The sequence below is a fragment of the Falco biarmicus genome, chromosome 8 (assembly GCF_023638135.1).
Source record: "Falco biarmicus isolate bFalBia1 chromosome 8, bFalBia1.pri, whole genome shotgun sequence".
Classification (NCBI taxonomy): Eukaryota; Metazoa; Chordata; class Aves; order Falconiformes; family Falconidae; genus Falco; species Falco biarmicus.
The window spans coordinates 36,915,714-36,938,757 of NC_079295.1; the positions used below are offsets into that span (position 1 = coordinate 36,915,714).

The window sequence follows — 23,044 nt, forward strand, 5'->3', positions numbered from 1 at the left end:
CATAACACTAGGACCACTTCCATTTTATTTTTTTAATAATTTGTGATACACAATTCACAAAAATACTGTGTATTAAATGGGGAGAAGAACCTAATCTGTACAATAGAACATTTTTGTTCTACATTTCTGCTAGACTAATTCTTACCAGTATAGACACTAACTTGTCTTAAAACCACTAAGAAGTGGTAGAGCTTCTAGGGGCTGCGCTCAGATCCCTTGAAGAGACCTGCGTTACCCAAGGGGAGATGACGAAGCAAGAACAGATACAAGGTGAAGTTCAGAATCTGTATGCAGGTGGGAATAAGCCGTTTGTTTTACTTTTGCCCTTAAGAAATCAAATCATCAATGCCTGGGGAAAAGAGAGACATTTACTATAAAAAACCACAACCCTCTTCCTTTCTCTTTTAAAGTTAGTAAGTGAACAACAAAATGATGAGGAGCCATCACTAAGGCAAGGCATAAAGCTGCCAGTAGTACAAGCACTGGGTTTCCTTCCCTGGTACTATAAACTTCTTAAAGAAAAACAAACACTTCACCAAGTAGAAACTTTACAGTTTACTAAGTTTCATGTGTGGTTGTTTAGGGGATTGTCTGGATGATTTTGCATACAGGTATGCAAAAAGAGCTAAGCCCAATGCTCCTACTCCTGACAGAGCAAAAAGCACGTACAGTGCTATTTCTGCATTTTGTGATGTTAAATCTAATCCCAAAAAGCGCACGCTGGCAGCTGGTCCTGGTGTGATGTCTGTGGGTGCCACTGTGGGGGGGAGAAAACAATGAGAAGGTATTAGTAGGCAGCCCGGGGTGAATGCTTTCATGCACAGACGTGCATCGCCGCTCCCAACCTCTGCAAGGCTTTCAGCGCAGCAGCCGCAGGTGGGGGATCGGTGACTGGCACAATTCCGGCTCTGGGTAAAGGCACAACGAAGGCTGACGGTGCCATTCTTGGGACTCCAGGAGAGGCCAGTGCTCTCTGGCAGCCATGGTCGTCCCCAAAACCCCCGCTAACCCGGGCTGCTGCTCAGTGTACTCCTCTAGTTCAGAAAACGTAAATGACAAAAGATTCGCCCACAACATGGATTCATATATTCAGAATTGTTTAGAAAAAGTGGTGGGAGAATACCGAATGTGTGTGGCTTGGAAAATAGCTTAGGCAGTTCTGTTAATCAGTAAAAAGCAGAACGGAATAACATTTTTGCAGCATTTTGGAGACAGGCATGGAGCTGGTGCTATCACAAAATTTAGTCATTGTTCTGGTTTTGCATGCAGAAGTGATACAATTCCACAGGAATATCTTCAGTCATAACAAAGACTGATGATTGGTCAGTGCACTACTGGAGCCCTTAAAAAGAATAGTGCAGAACAGGGTGATCTGTCTTTAAAGACCGTAGATTAAGGAAATCTTTTGGGATTAGAATCAGATGTGCACGTACACACACAGAGGCACGATTTGTGCTGCACTGCTTACCTTCAGGCTCCACTTCCAGACAGGGATGCGGGCCTGTTGCTGGGTCTGGAAACCCGTTGCAGTTTACGATCTGTGAGTAAAACCTGGCAGAAGCCTTGGGGCGGCGCGGCAGGTTGGGGTCTGTGAAATTCACGTGATAGAACCCAAACTTCTCATCAAAGCCCACTGCCCACTCAAAGTTGTCCATCAGCGTCCATACAGTGTAGCCTCTTAAGTCGACACCGTCGAGCACCACAGCTGTTAAGAGGACCAGAGAGAACAGGTTAGCTGTGCAGATGGGTGACCGGGGGTGGCACCACCAGGCCAGCGGTGGCCCAAGGATGCTCCAGGACGTTCCACCCCACCAGGGTGACAAGTGCAGTGAGGTTATTGCCACTTTAGCCGTGTTGGTTTTGCCATCAAAGTGCTGAAACAAGTGCTTGTGGGGCCTGGCTGCTAAAAGGCAGTAAACCAGCGCTTTCTGAACATCTGGCTGGCAAAAAAGCCAACTGAAAAAGCCCCTCCCCCATGTTGCTTCACCACTGCTGTAACTGAAACCAGTTTGGGTTTTTTTTAAAAAGAAAACCAAACCAGAAAAAAAACAAAGACGCATTTTTTAGACACAGCAATAGTCAAAGTAGCTGTCAGAGTAGTTCCTCAGTAAGCAGTAGCACCTTCTCTCGCCAGATGCTGCTGTACGTGGGAGCTGCAGTTACCCGCTGAACCCAGGGTTGGTTCTTCCTTTCGATCCCCTTTCCCTGCAGCTGTGGCTACCTGTGGGCAGTCCCTGCTGAACCCAGAGCCTCTCCGAAGTGGCTACAGAATAAGCCCCCGTGAGTGTGTAGCTTGCAAGTGTGACGGCAGTGGTCTTTTGGCTCTGATTCACAGCTTGCTTTATACACATCAGACTTGTGTATAGAGAGCAGACAACTGCTGCTCTCTAGAGATCTGGCTGAGCAGATTTAAAAAGTCATTCTTACCTTTCAGTGCTTCGTTAATGTAGCTCCGGAGGTAATGTGTTCGCCAAGTGTCATTGAAGCGGAAGGCTCCCCTTTCTGAGATCCCATTTTCAGTGACGTAAATGGGAGGGTTGTTGTACTCTTCTTTTATCCATCTCAGGATTTTTCGGAAACCAAAGGGTGTCACCTTTAGCCAGACAGAACCAGAACCCAGCCAGCTGCGGTCAGTTACAGTAGCTACACCCCTGCAGAAAGGACACACGGATCAAGGGATCAGTCCCATGGATCAAGGGACCAGTCCCACGTGCCTGCTGCTGTGCCTGGCACCTCATTGCTGCAGGGCTGAGAAATACCGCGCTGAGCTCTGTACAAAACTGAGCCAGCACCTCTGGTGTTGCGCTATGGTGCGGCAAACCGGTGAACGCACAGTGGCCTGAGGGTGCTGGTGCTCACAAGCCTCTAGAAAACAATGCTCATACTTCGCTTTATAATCACATTCAGCTTAAAATCAACTATGGCCAAGGATGTGATGTTAGCTCCAAATCTTTGTGCTTCGATACTATTTTTACTGTTCAGTGTATAACGCAGGGCCTGCACACACAAAACTGCCATTTACACCTATGTACAGGAATGCAAAACCGAGCCCGGTGTCCTTCCATGGGGCTAAACCATAGGGGCTCGGATGCAGCAGCAAAGGGAAGGTATCATAATTCCACATATTCTCTGTGGAAACGTTTCAGAAAACAGCCAGTGTTCACCCCATGTGTAGTCCCACCATTATTTTAATTCTTATCAGGAAAAATAGTAAGCTCCTATTATCTACCTTCTGAAGCTGGGGAAAGAAATCTGTATCTAAATAAAAGTCTTAACTGATGTATACTTAACCATGAAGTGACTTAGCTATTTCAGTTTGAACTTACATTTAGCGAATGTGGTGAGGGAACTAACAACAGCAAATGGAGTAGCACCTGTAAACCAAGATAACTGAACTGCAGACTGGGGGCAAGAAATACAATAAATACTGTTTACAGCTGATCCCAAATGACTGGTAGCCTCATAAGTGCAAACTCCTTCCTTTAGCAGATCCTCTAATTTTCTTTGTTCTGTTTTTAACAATCACATTTATCATCAGGTCTGTAAAAAAAAAAGGGCCGTCACTGGACTTTTAAGAAAGTAACAGCACCACAGGTACTGCCTGGGGATATTTCCCCTAGAATTGGTTGTAACAGCTTAAAATACCTTCTCACAGCTCTCTTTGCCATCAGTTTACATAGCACAGTTGGCCCAGGCTCCAGGTGTGTGTATTTTCCTTTACCAATAATTTACATTCATCCTTACCTGTCAGAGTCATATGACTGAACACCAGCAGGATAGTTTATTTTGTATGTTAAAATTGTAGTATAATGATTTAGGCCAAAGTAGTCATATGTGCCTTTAATTCTTTGCTTTTCACTTTCAGTAAATTCTGGAAGTCTGCAATAGACAATAGAGAAAAGCATGAACCCGCCCCAAATTAAGTCTTCCAAGGATTTCCCCTTCTTTTGCTTCTAGCCCTCCCCCATCCTGTTGTATAAACTAAGCTTTTGCTAGACAATGCAATTCATGCTGCCTGCTCTGACGTTCCCCAAGAGAGGAACAGACCTTTCACTGACCAGAAAAGAGACACCTGATGGCTAGAGGTCCTGCTCATGGTCAAACCAAGAAGTGTGACCGTCGTCCTGCTTTGTAAGACAAGAAACAGCATTTGACCAGTCAGGAATGCACTGGAAGGAATCGGTGATAATTCATTTTGGTTGTCATGTGCTCCCCAGACCGCTGCGGAGACCCCAAGCTGCAGTATTCACAAGTGGCCTGTCGCAGCCCACCACCCTGCAAGAGCATGACTAGCCCCGCCGAGAGAAGCATGAAACGGTGGCTCCCAGCAGCCGGTGTCAGCCAGGGGGTCCTGTCCCCGCTCAGGGGAGCTGTCATGAGCACCCCCCCAAACACCACTCCTGCCTGCATGCCCTGAGGGTGGCAGCCAGCCACGGCGCTAGCATGTGCTTCACAGCAGCAGGGGAGCGGGTAACTGCTGCAAGAGGAGCTCTTCTCTGGGTGGCAGCGTAGTGCTTGGTAGGTCACGGCAGAGGCCAATACAGTGCCATCTCAGGAACTCTGGCTTCTACAGAGGAAACAAGAAAAACTGAACTTTGGACACCCTCCATGTGTGATACTGGTAACCCTGGTACCAGCACCACAAGCATAAGGGGAGGTGCCATGATCCTTCTGGAGTAACACGGGAAAACCCAGGAGAAACTGGGAACTTGGCTGTGTGTGTGGATTCTACCATTTAACACCAGAGTGCTCAGTTCCCTTCAAAAGGCAGGCCTCCTCAGAAAAGAGCATCCCCCTTGGGGATCTGCAGCCCCACACGGAGTAAGAAATGGAGTCAGGGACATCCAGGGTACCCTGGAACAAGGAGCGAGGTCTCGGCTCTCTTTTAGCCAGAAGAAGGAGAAAATTCTGGGAGTCAGGTGCCCTTGGCAACCCCTGCTGAAAATGCAGCCAGTGCTCCTGGCAATTCGGTGATGCCGGGGAGTCTGTGGTCTTAGACTAAGGACAGAACAGAATGAGATGCTTGGGCATGTTACCTCATAAAGCAACACTTTTATTAATGGCAGCAACTGCCAGAGAAGAAATAACGAACCCAAAAAGTGCCTAAGAACGCAAGTGTTTTAGGCACATATGAAAGCATAATTCAAATCTCGAGAAGACCTGCCTTTGCTGCAAAGCATGGGCTGACTCTTCCACTGTCCCCCTCATTTCAAAACAACTGGTCTTTCACATTTTCAGAAAGGAACAATCAGGAATAGCCCCAAATCTAATCTACCCCATTAAATTGCTATTAAATGAAGATGGAATGAAGATGGAAAAAAGTGCTTTCCTTACATGTGCCTGGAAAGGGAGAGAAGAGGGCAAACATTCACGATGGAGCGCTGCTACCACAATTTTAATGGATTAATCCATTCCCAATTAATGGGAATAGAAAATAAGAAATGTGATTCAGAGGGACCAACGAGTTCTCAGTGCTCAAGTTCAGTATATAGTTTCAAGAAAAGTTAAAACACATTTGTCATGGTTGTCAGGTGTCTAATGTAGAGCATTTACTATATTCCTCTGAGCTGCCAACTTACTACCCCAATGACATGTTATATTAGTAAATTTAGTTTGCAAGAGAAGACAGGTAGCAGGCAAAATGTATGCTAGAGTTTTCCTGTAAGGATACAGTAAGATTTTTACAGTAACCGCAAAATAATAATTGAAATTTTGCACTTTATTAGAAAAGCAGTTTTCAGCACAGCAATTAAAAAAACCAAAACAAACAAAGCAGGCACGTGCCTGGGCTCTTACCGGGACTGGTTCAGACCCTGAGCCAGACTGCGTTCCCGAATCCTCTTTTTCATCACTTCATTATAGTCACCATTTTTGAAAATGGGATGAGCAAACCAACCTAGAAAAAACTAAGCCAGGAGATAAGGGAGAAGGATAAATTCTGTATCAAACCAAGAGATACAACCATTACTCCTTCACGCCCTGCTTTATAGGTTCTATCTGCATTATAACGAACAGGCACATGGCGATACCCGGGGATGCCCATATAATGGCAGCAAATTCAATAAGCTTTTGTCACTAAAACCATATTCTGCCTCATTTCTGTTGCATACTTGATCAGCCACCAGAAGAGGGTGACACATTCCTTGCAGCGATGCCTCTGGCTCATCCTTTTCTGTCAGCGAGATGCTGACCAGGGTTCAGGGCATCTCCAGCACCCAGAAAGGCAGTGCCACCATGAACAAACCCAGAAGCAGCAAGGAGAGCTGTGAGTAGTGTCTTTGTACCTGCAAGAATTGTCTGACAGCATCAACATCCTCCTGTTTGTGGGAGTTCCTTGGTTCTGCCCAGTCAGAGTTGATGGTGATCGAGATTAATCCTCCTTGTTTTGCCCGGTAGGTCTCATTGTAGAGGTGCCAGGCTTCCGCATGGGCCTTTATTAAGTTGTGCCCCACCACGTAGGGGGCTCGCCCTGGCCGAATGGAGACGCCTGCAGAGACAGTAACAGCACAGGCAGTGGGAGCAGCAGCTCCCAGCTCTCTCACCGGCTGCTTCCCAAGTTAACACCCAGGACACCCAGCACTGCCTGCTAGCAAATGAATAAATGTGCAGCACCTGGTGCCCTCAGGCCCAGCCCTGGCCTGAAATCGCTGCCTAGGCAGGGACAGCTGAAGGCACAGCTGCAGTGGGCAGGCTGTGCAGGACCCTGCATTGCCCCCTCCTCCCTCTGCGGCAGGACAGGGGCTGCCAGCCCTGGCAACAAGCTGCTGCCGGTACGGAAAGCTGTGTGTTCCAGCCAGCTCTCATCCCCCCCCCCTTCCCTTGCCTGAGCTTGGCCCTCGTCCAGCCTTAACCCTTCCCCACAGCCCCTGGAGCTGCTCTAGAAATGGGGTCTGCTCCAGGCAACAAGTGTAACCTGCAGGTTGCAGAACAGGAGAGGATTAGAGGAGCGGGAGGAGGACAGGTCCTGGACGTGACAGGCAAAGTGCAAGAAGGACCTGTTCACCACACCACAGCAGCCCAAACCCCATTTATCCCCACCACACCATCTTCCTTGCTTTACAAGCCCCTAGCATCTACTCCGCTGCAGCATAAAACAGAGCTGTGCCTTCGGTGCTGTGAAGGCTCTGAGGTTACACCCAGCAGTCTTACCTGGAGCGGCTGTGCCAACGCCATAGCCCAAATATGCAGTGTTGTAGGGTTCATTGAGGGTTATCCAAAATTTCACTTTATCTCCCAGCCTCTGGAAAAGGAGCTCAGCATATTCCTTAAACCTCTGAACTATAGTATCATTCTCCCACCCACCGACATTCTGCAGTGCCTGTGGGAGGTCCCAATGATAGAGAGTTACCTGTGGGGAAAGGCAGAAAGGACTGTATCAGTCACTCTTACTTTCAGAAATAAGGACAGTAACCCAGCCTCATTTATGAATGTAAATAAACTCTGCTTTGATCTGCAGCTTCCTGTTCCTAATGGTGTTTGAGTCTGTAGTGATCACTCGTGCACTCACATAAAATACCTTTTTGCCAGTGTTTTGGTTTCATTAGGACATGGGAAAATGACTCAAACTCCAGGGACTGCCTGATCGAAGATGAAGCTTTTACCACAAACCACCACAGCTTTGTGGTAGCAAGAACTCATCAGTGAAGAACTGCTGCACCTGCACTGACTCTCAGATGAAATACAGTCCAACAGAACATCTGTTTGGGCTGCTCCATCTGTTGGGCCAGCCTGCAGCACTGCCATGAAGGCACAGGTTTGCTCAGGCATGATCTGATGCTTGTGTGGATACTCCTGGATTGCCCCTTGTGTGGTGTGCATACACATCTATGCAGCATTTGGTGCAGCCACGTGCACTCCCCACACGTACCAGCATGGGTGGGGGGGTGGGGAGGGTGGGGGCAGGGACAGGGACAGCCAGCTGTGGGGAAGCAACAGGTAGAAGCAGAAAAAAGCTACATGTGTCCAAGTCTGTGGGGACAGGTCAGATTCACTCAACAGTGTTGAAAGAGCTGCTGATGCAGTGGCGAGGTCACCGTCCGTTACATGTGACAAACCATGCTGATCACTGGAGCTTCCTGACTTCTGGGAAAAGAATAATGTTACACCCATCTCCAAGAAAGGCAAGAAGGAGGATCCTGGGAACTACAGGCTGGTCAGCCTCGCCTCAGTACCTGGAAAGATCACTGCATAGGTCTTTGTAGAATCCAATTCCAAGTACATGAGGGATAAGAATGTAATTGGAAACAGCAAACGGTAAGGTTACAGTGATCCTTCTGGGTAGTAACTGCTAGGCTATCACTACATTCCCAGTTCATTTGCTTGTGTAAAAAACATGTTTCCTTGCAGAACACAATGAATAACAATTTCTTTGTGGAAGAGGGCATGGATGGGAACACATACATGTGCTTTGAACATCAGGCTTGGGTTCTGCTATTTGTTAGTCACCTGAAAGTTACCATTTCTAGTTACCTGAGGCATAATGTTAGCTGCCAGAAGAGCATCAATAAGCCTTTCATAGTAGTTCAGTCCCATTTCATTGATGTATCTGGTGGTTCCATCTGGGAGAACACGGGACCAGGAGATTGAAAAGCGATAGTGAGACACCTTGAGGCTTTTCAGCATTTCCACATCCTCCTCAATCTTGTGGTAGCTGTCACAAGCTACATCTCCAGTGTCATCATTGCCGATTTTCAAGGGGGTGTGAGCATATCGGTCCCAAATGCTAAGTCCTTTCCCATCGGCTCTCCATCCTCCCTCAATCTGCAATTGAAGATGGGGTGGGGGAGACTGTTAGTAAACCCCAAATTTAGGTCTTGGTTCAGCCTGTTAAGTCTTTTTCGCACCACACAATATTTTGACTTACCAGCTTAAGACTAGAAATAGCAATAGTTTTGCTGTACCCAACTAGTAAGACCTTCTGGGCCTCGAGACAAGTACAATGTCACAGAACAGGCACCGTTTCAGTACCCCACGTTGGCTGGACCTTGTGAAGTCCATGCTGCTGTGTCTCAATTCCTGTGGTATAACCATGACCTTAAATATCTCCAAGCTCCTCCCTTTTACAGCAGTTGCTACACTAACCCTCAATTACCGTAAAACCTAATGTTAGAAAAGCTGTAGTTGTCTCATCCAAAATGAATTAACTGTCTGCAGAAACTTTAAGAGTCCATCTCAGTTTCCTAACCTGATATGCTGCAGTCGCTACACTCCACCGAAAGTTCTCTGGAAACTCTCCATATAAAAATTCATCTTCTTTTGGCAATGGGATACCATTATTGCGGATGATTTCTGCATAGTACACAGCAGAGCGCTTTGGGGTTCTGGGCCTGTTGGGATTGTCAAAATCAACCCGGTGCAATCCAAATCTTGGCTCATAACCATTCAACCATTCAAAGCTATCCATAAAAGACCAAGCATTGTATCCTTTCAGATTAACACCATCCAATTTGTAAGCTGAAAGACCAGAAACAAATGGAAGAGCATCAGTGGTATAATCACATATTAAATGAACTGCAAGGAATTTACACGCAAGCATATACAGGCTTCTAGCTTCATAAAGCTGGCACTGGTCAACTAAGATCATATAAGACGACTCTGCATAGTTGGAGGATACAAAGTACAAACGGCCATGCAAAGGAGATCATAAAAAGAGACACTATATTTATATTGTGTTCAGAATATTTAAAGACTGATATCAATCACTTGTAGAAACTACTCTTCGGAGGAATAAAGTAACCAGAAATCTAGGAGAGGAAACACACACCACCACCAGAGTAACAGCAAACACTAGTACCTTTTAAAGCTTCATCAATGTATGTTTTGTAGTAAAAAATCCTGGTATTGTCATCAACATCCGATTTGGTCTTTATCCCCACCCCGTTCTTAATGATGTATATTGGGGGATTTCCATATTCTTCTTTGATCCAGTTCAGTAGCCTCCTCATGCCCCAGGCCACAGCCCGATGGTCAGTAATAGCTGAGGGAGGCCAGGAGCTGTCAGTCTTTGCTGAAACTTCCTGGTCATACTCGTAAGAGAAGGGCTTCAACCGGGTCGTTGCATGGGTTACAATTTTGGAGGTGTAGGTGTTGAAGCAGAAAACATCTGCCGTGCCCCTGATGTATTCACGCTCCTCCGCTGTGAAAACTGGTAGGCGAGACGATGGCAGGTCCTGGAGCTCACTCCTGTTCCCAACCTTCCACTTCATGACCTCAGGGTAGTCCCCGTTTTTGAAAATCGGGTGTGTAAACCACCCCACCAAAAACTGCAGGTACCTGTCTGCAGCTTCTACGTGCCTGGGGTCGCTTGGTGTCTTTGGCTCAACCCAGTCAATGTTGGGACACAGGGCAATGACCCCTCCTTGACTCGCTCTGTACTTGTCATCGTACGTGTGGTAGACCCTGGCATGAGCTTTCAGTAAGATGTGGGCAACCCTGTAGGGAGCACTGCCAGGGTCATTGACGTTGGGTGGAAATGTCCCAGTGCCATAGCCTGCCCAGGCAATGACTTGGGGTTCATTGAACGTAATCCAGAACTTCACCCTGTCACCAAAGGTCTGGAAACAGAAATCCGCAAAACTATCAAACAGGTCGATCAGCACGCTGCTCTCCCAGCCACCAATGTCCTGGAGAGCTTGCGGCAGGTCCCAGTGGTAGAGAGTGATGATAGGAGTGATGTTGTTTGCAACCAGTCCATCAATGAGGCGGTTATAGTAGTCAACTCCATGGCTGTTTATTGAGTTGTTCCTTCCACTGGGGAAAATTCGAGACCAGGACAGAGAGAAACCATAGTTCTTTACCCCTAAGGCTCTCAGCAGGTAAATATCCTCCTCCACCTTGTTGTAGCTATCACAAGCTACATCTCCATTATCATTATTCTTTATATTCCCTGGGACATGGGTGAAGTTATCCCAAATGCTGGGTCCTTTGCCATCAGCATTCCAACCTCCCTCTACCTGGTAGGCAGAAGACGACACACCCCATGTAAAGTCCTCTGGGAATGTCGCATAAAAGTACATGTCCCTTTCAAAATCTGTTTGGGATGAAAACTTCTGCCAGACGACTTTTGCCTTGGAGGGAACTTCTGATGCTGGTAAACTGGGCAGCTTTGATGGCACAGGTAGGTCAAACACCACTGGGGTAGAAAATCTGTCCAAGACTTCAGGTGGGAAACCATTTTTTTCAATAACGCTGGAATAGAAATAAGCAGATGCCCTGGGAGTCCTTGGTCTATTGCCATCTCCAAAATCCACATGATGCAGCCCAAATTTTAGGCTGTACCCTGCCGGGCCTTCAAAGCCATCAACCAGGGATCGAGCCACGTATGACCGAACATCAACTGTGTCTAGTTTCACCGCTGTCACAGAAACAGTACAAGACACTCATTCATTGGAACAACTTCTGAACACAGCACAGCACAACACAACACAAGCTCCACAACTGAGGGTACAAGCATGATAAGTCAAACATATACAAATGGTCTTTTAGGCAAAAACCCCCCAAACAATTAGAGTATCTGGTAAGAAAAGCAGTCAGCTCCACAACAGGAGCTGGTCTAATGCTTAGTGATAAAAATGCACGAGAAAAGAGGTATTAGTGTACAGGACACTTACGCCACTGGTATCCCTTTCCCTGTGTTCTTGTTTTCAAGCACATTTCATCAACTCAGGTATATGGTGCACTTTTAAATGTCATACTACAGTTAAACTGAAACAAGCCTATTTAGTGCTTGCCTATCTTCCCTGAGCACAGGAGAGTTTCTTTTAGCAGAACAGCAGAGGCAAGTCCAGCATCCTTCCTCACACTGCCTACAAAAAAGCACTATCTCTCTCTCATTCCAGAAAAGTTCACTTTCCATATGCAGTCCATCTTCTTTACTTCTGCTGAGGCACACCAGCAATGCTAAACTGTGTTTTCCATAGCTCTTCTTAAGACTTCTATCAGTATGTTGAGAACTAGGTCAAGAAGATCAAATGCTGTACACTGATCACCAACCTTTTTAATACAGCGTATTTAATAGTTTTCCTGACAGCATGGATTTGCGTATCTCAAGACAGTACCAGTGAAATTTCTATTTGAAATCTCAAATCTCTACACCTGCCCAGAAGTCCAGTTTACTAAGATTATTTCGACACCAATTGATACAGTTTGCCAAGATACAAGCACACCTTGAACCTTGCTCAAAACGATTGATATATAAATATCTCCCCAAAAATTCTAACCTGAAATGATACAGGATGCTCTCAGTTAGATCTGCTTAATCAGTAAAGACAGTTCAGTCCTGATCTACGAGATGTCACCAGGCAAGAGCCTATCTACAGGGAAATCATCTTCAGCAGAACTGAAGTATATGAACACTGTTGTCACACAGGGACTGATGTTTAGGGTCCAGGCTACATTAATCCATACATGTGAAGCACATATGTGGTCACACTAGATACACAATAGGCAGCTGACCTCGTATCACTACACAAGTAGCAATGTTTTGAAGTTACCCACCATGGAAGGAATAGAATAACTATTTGACATTATTTAAAAAAAAAAAAAAAAATTCTCCATACCTTTTAGAGCTTCATTGATGTACCGGTGGAAATAATCCACTCGCACAGTGTCATTAATAAGATCCCCTCCGTCTTCCGTTGGCATACCATTTCCTGCTATGTAAATTGGGATCTTTGTCCCTGTATATTCCTGGGACACAAACTTCAGCAGCCTTCTTAATCCCCAAGGGACCACATGGATCCAAGAAGAGGCAGTCTGTGGCCAAGAAGGATCTACATGCAAGGAGAAGTTCCCGATGCTCTCGTAGCCTGGTGTGCAGGTCCCATTAGTCATAGCACTGACCAGGTAGGAAGTGTAATGGGAAAGACCAAAAAAATCTGCAGTCCCTTTCACCCAGGACTTCTCCTGCTCTGTAAACAGAGGCAGCTGTGCAACTGTTGTGGAGCACTGCTGGTTTACTTCCTGGATCCGAGCCTTCAGGATATCTGGGTAATCCCCATTAACAAATACAGGGTGAGCAAACCAGCCAAGCATGAACTGCAGGTACCTCTCAGATGCCCTCACGTCCTCAGGGTTGGTTGGAGTCTTGGGTTCAGCCCAATCCGAGTTCAGAACCAGCCCCACCTTTCCCAGTTGCTGAGAACGGTATTTGTCATTATACAGGTGCCAGACTTTGGCATGAGCCTTGAGAATTGTGTGAGCCACCTGTGGGCAGAAAGCACAGGAATATGCGTCACACTGTTTTGCACAAGGAATCTTAAGATTATTGCCACGTGAGAATGTCACCTCCATTCAAAAGAAGAAACCTTGACCAAACAAATAAACATAGCCAGAGACTGCAGTAGGTTTTGGAATAAGCAGAAAAATCTGGCTATCCATCAACACCAGCTTTCAGAATAGAAACATAAAATCAAAACATCTAGCATCCATTAACTAACCCATTTTTGGCAGGTATCATAAATCCAACAAGCTTATAGTTGTCTCAAGAGGCCACATTAGGCTTGAACATAAGTATGAAACCATCACAGGAAAAACAACAGTGACGGCAGCTGCAGGATCCTAGTTATTCCCATGTCCCTACCTTGTAAGATGCTACTCCTGGGTCAACGATTCCTGGAGGATGCTCTCCGGTGCCATAGCCAGCGTAGCTGATAACCCAAGGCTCATGGAAAGTAATCCAGAGCTTGACTCGATCCCCAAAAGTGGAAAAGCAGAAGTCGGCATAGTTTACAAAAGCATCTATAATACTGTCATTCTGCCAGCCACCAAGAACCTGAAGAGCTTGTGGGAGGTCCCAGTGGAACAGAGTCACCATGGGCTCAATGTTAGACTCTAGCAACCGATTAATTAATTGGTTGTAATAATCAACACCCTTGGAGTTGACAGTCTCGGTGGTGCCAGCAGGGAAAATTCTAGGCCAGGATACAGAAAATTTGTACAATTGGGGATGAAGACCCCTAAGCAGGTAAACGTCATAGCTGGTTTTATAGTAGCTGTCACATGCCATGTCTGCTGTTTGGTTCATGTAGACATGGCCTGCGTGTCCAAAGTGGTCCCAGATGCTCTCTCCTTTCCCATCCTCTGCCCAAGCTCCTTCGATGTTGAAGGCACCTGTGGATATGCCCCAGAGGAAGCCACCTGGGAAAACATCTTGCAGAAGAGAATCTCTCTCCCATTCAGACTGTTGAGCAAACGTTTCCCAAACTGTCTGATAGGACGAGCGAGGGGCAAGAATGGCATCTGGGTTCTCTTGTAGAGTATTTGTTTTGCTGGAAATAGAATAAAAAGAAGTTAAAGGTGGATGCCAGTGCCACAGAACTTGCAAACATGAAGGATAAAAGAATCATTTGCTTCCCATTCAGCTCACATAAGCCATTTAGGGAATAGTTTCTTTGTAATTGATCAAATCAGCCTTCTGCCACCCAGCTAGCAGATGCAGGTGGAGTGCAGTGAGCTAACCGCAGAGTGGCTCCAGAGCTATATATCTAATGCATTTCTTTACAGGTAGATTCTCATAATTCATTACAGCTACACCAAAGGTGCAAACAAAATCCTTGCAGTGTGTAGCGATTTCACGTGCTACAACTGCTCTCATGAATTCCCATGGGATAAGCTAAAACTAATTAATCCTACTTCTGTAATCCTTAGCATCTCCCTGCACAATGACATCTCCTACATTTCTGTAGGCTCAATTGGCCTCTCCCCTAGCAAAGTCTCTGTTTATTTATTTATTTAATTAATTTAAACTATTTTGTTCTTGAAAAGGGCAGAAGGCTTGGAAATGTACTTGTTACCATTGGCTTCAAGGTGCAATTTGGGTAACCAAGGATGAGGAAGCGTAGAAGAGGATTACATTACCCGTAATAGTAGGATAGAGGATTGCCTGCAATAGCAAGAGACAGGGCTCAGCAGAAAGGCATTCCTTTCCAGTCCTTTCAGCAATTAACAGCAGCCTTCACCATTAAAACTGCCTTGTGTCTGCCTGCACATAGGTTTCCAGAGAATACCATTTTGTTATAGTATCTGATTATATACAGGATAAAACCTGTACCTTAAAACTTGAGATGATGAGAAGTCCAAGAACTCGTTAACATCATACCCAATTGTACGTGTCTCTTCTTTATTAATAGCTGAAAACACAGAAACGGTAAGTGATGGACTCAGTCACAGATACTATGGACTGCATGACAGTACTTGTACACACAATTACCCTGTAGAAAGAAGGTGTTTTTCATAACTAATAGCTATTTTTCTCAGATCAAATATGATGGGGTTTTATTAGACATCTACAATTTCATGTTAACAAATGATCATAGAATCATTTAGGTTGCAAAAGACCTTTAAGATCATCAAGTTCAACTGTAAACCTAACACTGCCAAGCTCACCACTAAACCATGTCCCTAAGCACCACATCTACATGTCTTTTAAATACCTCCAGGGATGGTAACTCCACCACTTCCCTGGGTAGCCTGTTCCAGTGCTTGACAACCCTTTCAGTGAAGAAATTTTTCCTAATGTCCATTCTAAACCTCCCCTGGGGCAACTTGAAGCTGATTAAAGTTATGAAAAGCTTTGAGGAAGATTTCCTACTTCCCCTCCCTCAACACTCACCATCTACTCTTAGTTTTCCAAGAAGGCTATGAAAGAAACCATGAAGTTATTTCATCTAATAGCAGTGGTCTGGACTGGACATTTTGAATTTCCTCTATAATTTGCCATGCAGAGCTTAGCTAAAAAACTCTTCTTGAAACATGTCACTCACCTGTGACAATGGCAGCTACTGGTATGAAGGGATTGTCTTCCGTGGAACCACAATCAAGGAACTTCAGACTAAAAACCAAGATCTCTACGTCCTTCCAGACATTCTGCAAAACCAGAAGTCAGACTTGTATGAAAAGAAGCATCAGCCAGCTAGTAGAACCATGCTCTTCACATTTGTTGCTTTTAACACAGAGTAGGAAATATCTAGAAGACTGAGAATGGGTGATACATTTCCTCAAAGTTAAATTCATAGATCAACAGAGTAAGCATTAAATACCACCCTCTGTTTTTCTCTGATCCAAAAAAAGCCCGCAGCAAATCAAAGCATAAAACCTCAGAAACTTTTAGTGTTCAACCTGTCATTGAAAAAGCACAAGGAACTATGCCCTTTTTTGCACACTTACGTGGGAAGAATCTGTTGCCACAAATGGTCCACTCCAGATTTTTAGAGTAACTGCAGCACACTGGGACCCTAAAGAGAGCAAGTCTCACGGGTAGCTCCTTATTCTGCTACTCAGTTGCTGGATGACTCTTGTCTTGTGGACTTTAAGAATGCAGTTCACTGCCAGAGGTTTAGCATCAGGTACCTGTCCCTAGCATCACTGGTACTGTCACTGCTGCGTGACCTAACCCTTTCACAAACTCATCCTCATTAACATTTCTAGCACTGCCTCGACTGATAAGGAGTTGTAAAGTTTGGTAGCACCATTGCAGAACCCATGCTAGAATAAAACACTGTCTTCTGGCATATAGGTATTAGCCTAACAGTTTATAAAACACTTAGGATGTGAGAGGGGAGGTTTTTCAGTCCTGGACAAAAGAATTATGCAATTTTAGTCATTAATGCATCAATAACGAGCACTGACCAAGATGATCCTTTCCAGCACTTTCGAGCACCTGTTCTTAAGTCAGACTTACAACAGAGAAGTGAACACACTATGCAGCTATTTCCTAGCGTAGCTGTTGTCTGAGCTCTAGCAGCAAACCACAACTGTTTAGACAAGCATCAAGAAACATTAAATTCTCCTTCTATTTCTGGTCTGTTATCTGCTGCTAAAATTTAACACTGTGCATAATGTTACCTGGAATTCATTCAACTTCCTGTAGAAATCCGTTTCATTTCTGCAATAGTACTGAAGGCTGAGAGACAGAAAATCTACCGAATTCTGGAAACAAGAAAAGGAAAAGAATCACCCTGGAGTAAAATGTGTTTTTTGCAAACAGTACATTAAAAACATACAAAATTGTGGAAGTGCATTGCTGCAGTAAGAAGCTATACAGCTATATGGGAGCCCTGGGCAATATAATGAGTACAAACTGGATACTGTATGGGAAGATGCATTTTGTATCTCTCCTCCTAAACAAAGTAAAATTTAAACAGCTAAATGAAATTCTAGGAGTATTTTATTAATTTAATATTGATGATTTACATTTGATTTTTTAATTAGTAAGACTGTCTACGATTAACCACACAGAGAAACCTTTGCAACTATGTCATTCAGGCAGGCCTTATCAATAATCCTTTGGGGAAAGTCCGCTTCAGAAATCTTTAATCATTCCAAACAAGCGTTATCCCACCAGATATCATCAAGTTCAAGGGAGTAGATTGTATTCTCTCATTAAATCAGCTGATGAAGCTGGAAACAACCTGATAAGCTTCCAGTTTCTTTTGCAGTCCAAGGTTTGCTCCTAGTTTAGTCAGCTTATCTAATACAACATCTTTCCTCTCCCTACAAACCACACCTTGCTTATATCCTTGAAATGTCATGCCTACAACACTGCCTACCTATTACTAAATTTTGAAGGATCGTGAATACAAGCAAAAAAACCTGCACTATCATTTGTCCACTGTATCCTACATCAACATCCTCTATGTGAAGACAACTACTAACTGAGTTTGGTCTTTATAGAAAGGATGTCATCATCTTTGTAGAGATTATGTTCTTATGTCGTGCCATCCCTGGGTAACTAGATCAATTCTAGCACGGCTCTCTCTGTGTTTTAACATAATAAGCAGATTTTTTTTTTAATTAGCAGCTATTTAAAATTAAATATCCATTTCTTTGATGGTCAATTAAGTAGACTTGCAAAGAAAGTTACAATGGGTACACTTTTTGCAGACACCTTGTCATTTAAGCATGTATATTGCTAAAATTGCCAATTGTGAGAGTAAATATGTCTCCGTATTTCTTAATCAATGCTCACTAGCCAAGAAAGGATGGTGCAGTCATTTTCAAAATCAGAGAGCTTCATGTGATCAGACTAACCAATTGACTAATTTGATAAATTTTACTTAATTGGTCAACTTGCTAAAATTGTATTTAACGTGCAACAATTCACTTGATCCTGTACATAAAAATCAAGTTAAATTGAATCAAATTTATATAGTTTTGGAAATAATTTCTGTTAAGGTGTTACCTGAATTGAATTTGAAAGCAATTCTGATAAAGTGCTATCCAAGACATGATCCATTCCTAAAGCAATGGACAGCTTTCCACCTTTGGGGGAAAAAAAAAAAAAAAAAAAAAAAAAAAAAAAAAAAGGTAGTCTATTGGTAGTATGTTAAGGACAAAGAAAAAATTTCAGTTCACTGCAGTCATTTTAAAACCAGTTGGAAATTTTTGAAGATGTGGAACATCAGACAGTGCCCTAGGTAGCTGATTTCAGAATACCCACTACAAATTCAACAGAGTTGAAGGCGACAGACTTCAACAAGTTTTTGTCAATAAATCTTGTCTTATCATGACTGCTCATAAACATCTTAGCACTGTTGCTTGCAGGAAGGTGAAGGTGGATCTGAATACAGCTGTTCAGTGGGTTCGTGCATAATAATAAGCAATATCTTCAATTTTCATGCCTTTGTGGTGATTCTAAACTGGTTATTTTTAAAATGCATTCAGTGCTGGATGCTGCTGAGATGCTGGGAACTTGGGAGGGGACAGGTGATGTGGGAGGGAAGCTGGGCAATTTCTAAGGGCTATCGCCAAATAGCGTAAACTGTACTGCAAAGTATTCCTCACAAATGCAAGACTTAAAAATAAGTTCTTTTAAAAAACTGGAAAAAACCAATGACTCAGCCAGCTCTACTGGTTGTCTGCCTGGGACAGAAAAACTTCAAGCCCAAGGAAGACAGCTGTTTAGAAAACCCCAGATACCCATCACAGAAGACGCGAAATTCTCTTGTTCTGTTTAACACAGGCAGAGGTAAGATTTAATTACTTTAAAACCCCAGTGTCTGCAATGACGAAAGCCAAATAAAGGACACTGCAGACATCCTCATACTATTACTATCTCACAGAAGATTTCCTGAGCCTTGCTTCTTCATGTTTTGAGGTAAGTTTCAGTAATTTTTAAGTCTTTCCTCTGTGGGTCAGGAAGAAGTACACAAAAATACATTATTAACTACAAAATAGCTTGATTATTATGACTTTGTCATTACAAACAGAAAAAACAGAATAAGGCTACATTTGAGTAGTTTTAAAGTAATTTGTAGTTGATAATTTTCATTTTACACTAAACAGTATTTTGACCCTTTTAAATTAACTTTTAAAAGTTAAATAAACACATTTCTCTTTGATTAAATGAGGTGTCATTTTAAACCATGATCAGTTTTGTTTAAGTGGATTTTGTCAACACATTTGCAAAGCTGTCCACCTTTTCAGTGGAAGGCTGGTAGCTGAATCTGACCTGATTCTTCAAGCTAGATCTTGGGAACACATCATGACTTAATGAAAAAGCCTGCACCTATCATACATAAGGGATTATAGCACAGCCACTGACTGATGGCGTGATCTTCCTCTCTTAGCTGAAATGGTAGCAAACGCAATCCTGGTTTTTCAATGACACTGAAATAAGTAATAAGGCTTTAAAAATTAGGTGACTGAACTGGAATCAAAAGATTATTCATAAGTCTCAGTCCCACTTTCATTATACCACACATTTAAGGTTTGATATATGAATAGTATGAAACCATAGCTCATCAGGGGCATCTGCTGATCTTTAAATTAAGAGCACATGGACAACAGCCCTTAGAGAAAAAGCATATAAAAGTATTATAACGTTTGGTTTTCAAGTACTAGTTTCTGCTGCTCAAATTAACTGGAAGCTATTTAATACTTCCCTGATGCTTAAAAGATTAAACATAACTATACACACATACACATATATTATCCCCAACTATTTTGGTTATCATTTCAAGTAAAATTCAATTATTTTATAATTTATGGGTAATTATCGAAATAATGGATTTGAAGGAACTTGTTACTCGAGGATTCCTAGGTAATTCTGAGAGCATCGATAGCGTATTCACAGAGATTGCATGAAGCAGCTGCCATTTAACCCCATCACAAAATAGTTGTGAAAAAGTCACGTTAAAAAAATCCCTCTTCCCATTCTCCTTACCCACTGGTGCGTATTTCTCATGGTAGACAGTGTAAGCTCTTTCATGAGCGGCAGCCAGGGCCTGGGCTTGGTCCTGGGGGTCATCATAAGGCAGGCTTTTAAGGACCTCCGGTAGGTCACTGAAGCTGAGCCACACATCGACCAGGTCTCCAAAAACACGGAAGCTGAACTCTGCGTATTCCACAAAAAGGTCAGCAACAGCGTTGGCTTTCCCACCCACAGCCTGCACAGCCACGGTGCCAGGGACACGCTGGTGATGCAGAACTGCCACTGGCCTGAGGCCTGCAGCAATCAGGGTCTTGAGCAGCTCCTGGTAGCACCGCACTTGAGCTTCAGCCGGCTTCCTGGCATTCCCTTCTGGAAGAACGCGTGCCCATGGCAGGAAGATCTTGTAATGTGTCACTCCAATCTCACGAAGGTGGGAGAAGTACTGGGGCAGTTCAGAAGCCACAAGATCTTGTTGGCACAGGTAATCATGGGCTTCAGCCACGGCAGGGCCCTGATCTTCCTCAGAGAGGACTTGGTCCTGCAGATACAATCTAGTCACTAGCTCGCTGGGTAGAGGTCCAGCAATGGTGATAAAATTCTGAGCTAATTCCCCCTCTATCCCAAGACTGGGAGAAACTAACAGAAAGAAGATGACTGTCTTACAAACTGGCTCCATTGCTGGAGCTGCTTCAGAAACTGTTATTCCACACTACTTATATTACAGTAGAAGTAATATTTAACTGAAATTATCTGTTGAACAGATAAACGTTCCCAGCACTAGCTGGCACTGGAATGATAATGACTCGGGACTTTCTATCAATAGATGAACAGACAAATGAATACAAAAAAACACTGTCAAACAATTAGTTAGACAAAGGTCACGTGGAAACATTTTCTGAGACACTCAGGTTCCCTTTTATGCTTGAACATCAACTGACATTTACTGATGCTGCCTCCATTTCAGAGGAGGACAAAGTAAGTAAGACAATGCTTTTCATCTCCTCTTGGCCTTTATTGGCTTAAGGGGCATCCCAGCACAGCTCTGGATGCAGAAAGTAACAACAGCAGTTATTTGTGCTGCTGAGACTGGATGCCACCATGGCTCAGGGTACGCAGGACAGCAAGAGGCACTAATTTTGTGCTCGAATCCTTGGGTGCACAAAGGAAATCTGACATGTGGCATCTTACCCACTTAGAAAAACGGCTATTATGTGAATTCAGGCAGCAGCACGTGTTCTTATGCCAAATAACATCAAGAAATTTGAATATCGTATTCATAATATGAATAATTGCCAAAACGCTCCCTCCTTCAGCCTTGAAAACACGTGCTCTCTCAGCAGGGTGGACACATACAGATCACCTACCTGAACTGCTGCAGGGAGGAGGTAATTTTCCTACATTCAAATACAGCAAAACCAAAGAGCTAAAAACATCTGCTGCCTGAATACAGAACACGATTAAATCAACTAAACATAAAGTTCTACGTAACCATATTGAAAAGTCAGTTCAAGCTCTGAATTTATTACTTTTAACAACCAGCTTTTTGTCTAACACATACCTGGAATCATCTGGGCAATTTATTGCTCTGTCAAGCAGTATTATCTGTAAATTACAGTAGACATCTCTCAACACTCAACATTACTCAAAAGGCCAATTTTATAGCTTATACAGGGATTGTAATTTGTGTACTTTGACCCCGTTTGACTCCCAGGTGACTCTGTTTTTTAGGAGGCCTTGAAAAACTTGCTGAAGGACTGTGCTTACTGTTCTGAACAGTGAGATGTGCTCTCCTCCTCGCCCCCCCCCCCATGTTTGAATAACAAGTTGGAATAGAAACTTCAAGAGCCCCACCTACTGATGATTTTTCAGTAAAGCAGCATTAATTCAGAAACAGAACACCCCTCATAGCCTACGAAGCATTCAGAACTGGGGAAAGAGAAGGCGAAAAATACTTTCTCCCATGTATAGAATATTTATTATCAAAGATTTAGGGGAGGAGAGGGGGAAACACATAATGCGGTATAAACATCTTCCTGTCCTTTTGAAATTAAGTGAACAATACAGAATAACGTGCAACTGTTGCTGCAGGCGAGTGACAATTTTTAATGAAATGTAGCATTTGCCAAGATGCAGTTTACGAAACGAATTAGTAGAAAGAAGTTACTGCAGTTACAGTTGGTAAGTTAGCACCCAGTGATGGGTCGTGGTGACAAGTATTTATGATTCCTTTCATTCCTTAAATGTAACCATTCCCTTTAACGATATATGCTTAATTAGACTAAGGCATCTCTCTCCAAAGCTCAGGGAGACTACCAGGAAAGAGATGCCTGTCTTACAAACCACCTCCTTTTCTGGACCTGCTTCAGAAACAGTTATTTCACACTACTTAAAACATTGAGTTTTGATGTCTTTCATGCTATTAAAAATGTTTCTTAGGTGCTGGTATCAGGCTGACAAGACAAATATTCAGATATTTTTAATTCTTAATAGAGTATTTAATAATCCCATAGCATACAGCAAATAACTGAAAGCAATAGAAACTCGAGTAAAATTTTCTTATAGAAAAATCTACCAGCAAGTTTACAAATAGAGACTTAAAAATCCCTCACAACTGACGGCAGTTTTCAATTCACTTACAAGTCATTCATCAAGATGGGGGTTTCTGACCTCCTGCCCTAGAGCCTCGCTTTGGGCTTGGCTATTTTCAGTTTTCTATTTTACATATGCAACAGGAGCATACACATCTTCAGTCCATCTAAAAAGAAAAAGCAGCAATCAGTTTCTTATTATCTGTTACTAGAAGTTAAAAAAAGTTTTTGAAAAACAGCATCTCTCACAGAGGAAATTTATTCTTTAAGACATGAAATACCTAGATCACTATTTTTTCAGCCTCAA

At 43.5% G+C, this 23,044-nt stretch overlaps 1 protein-coding gene across 1 annotated transcript; it reads right to left on the reverse strand.

The window, feature by feature from the left end:
* Nucleotides 1–17: 17 nt before the first annotated feature.
* On the reverse strand, nucleotides 18–22,150 carry LCT (lactase). Its single transcript, XM_056349514.1, has 17 exons — nucleotides 20,162–22,150; nucleotides 18,179–18,258; nucleotides 16,843–16,926; nucleotides 15,762–15,864; nucleotides 15,050–15,128; nucleotides 13,580–14,267; nucleotides 12,558–13,203; nucleotides 9,794–11,353; nucleotides 9,185–9,453; nucleotides 8,470–8,760; nucleotides 7,150–7,348; nucleotides 6,285–6,487; nucleotides 5,797–5,906; nucleotides 3,745–3,879; nucleotides 2,428–2,651; nucleotides 1,469–1,705; nucleotides 18–757 (listed from the first exon to the last, which is right to left on the reverse strand). The coding sequence occupies exons 1-17, from the start codon at nucleotides 20,823–20,825 to the stop codon at nucleotides 549–551; spliced, it is 5,781 nt and encodes a 1,926-aa protein (XP_056205489.1). The 5' UTR covers nucleotides 20,826–22,150; the 3' UTR covers nucleotides 18–548.
* Nucleotides 22,151–23,044: the final 894 nt, after the last annotated feature.

Bases quoted from the DNA above. Each gene is read 5' to 3' on its own strand.
- LCT (XM_056349514.1), bottom strand. From the start codon at position 20,825: ATGGAGCCAGTTTGTAAGACAGTCATCTTCTTTCTGTTAGTTTCTCCC. The intron at 14,268-15,049 runs GTACAGGTTTTA...TTCTATTTCCAG, and splicing joins TCATCATCTCAAGTTTTAAG to CAAAACAAATACTCTACAAG. The intron at 13,204-13,579 runs GTAGGGACATGG...TTCTGCCCACAG, and splicing joins CAGGAGTAGCATCTTACAAG to GTGGCTCACACAATTCTCAA.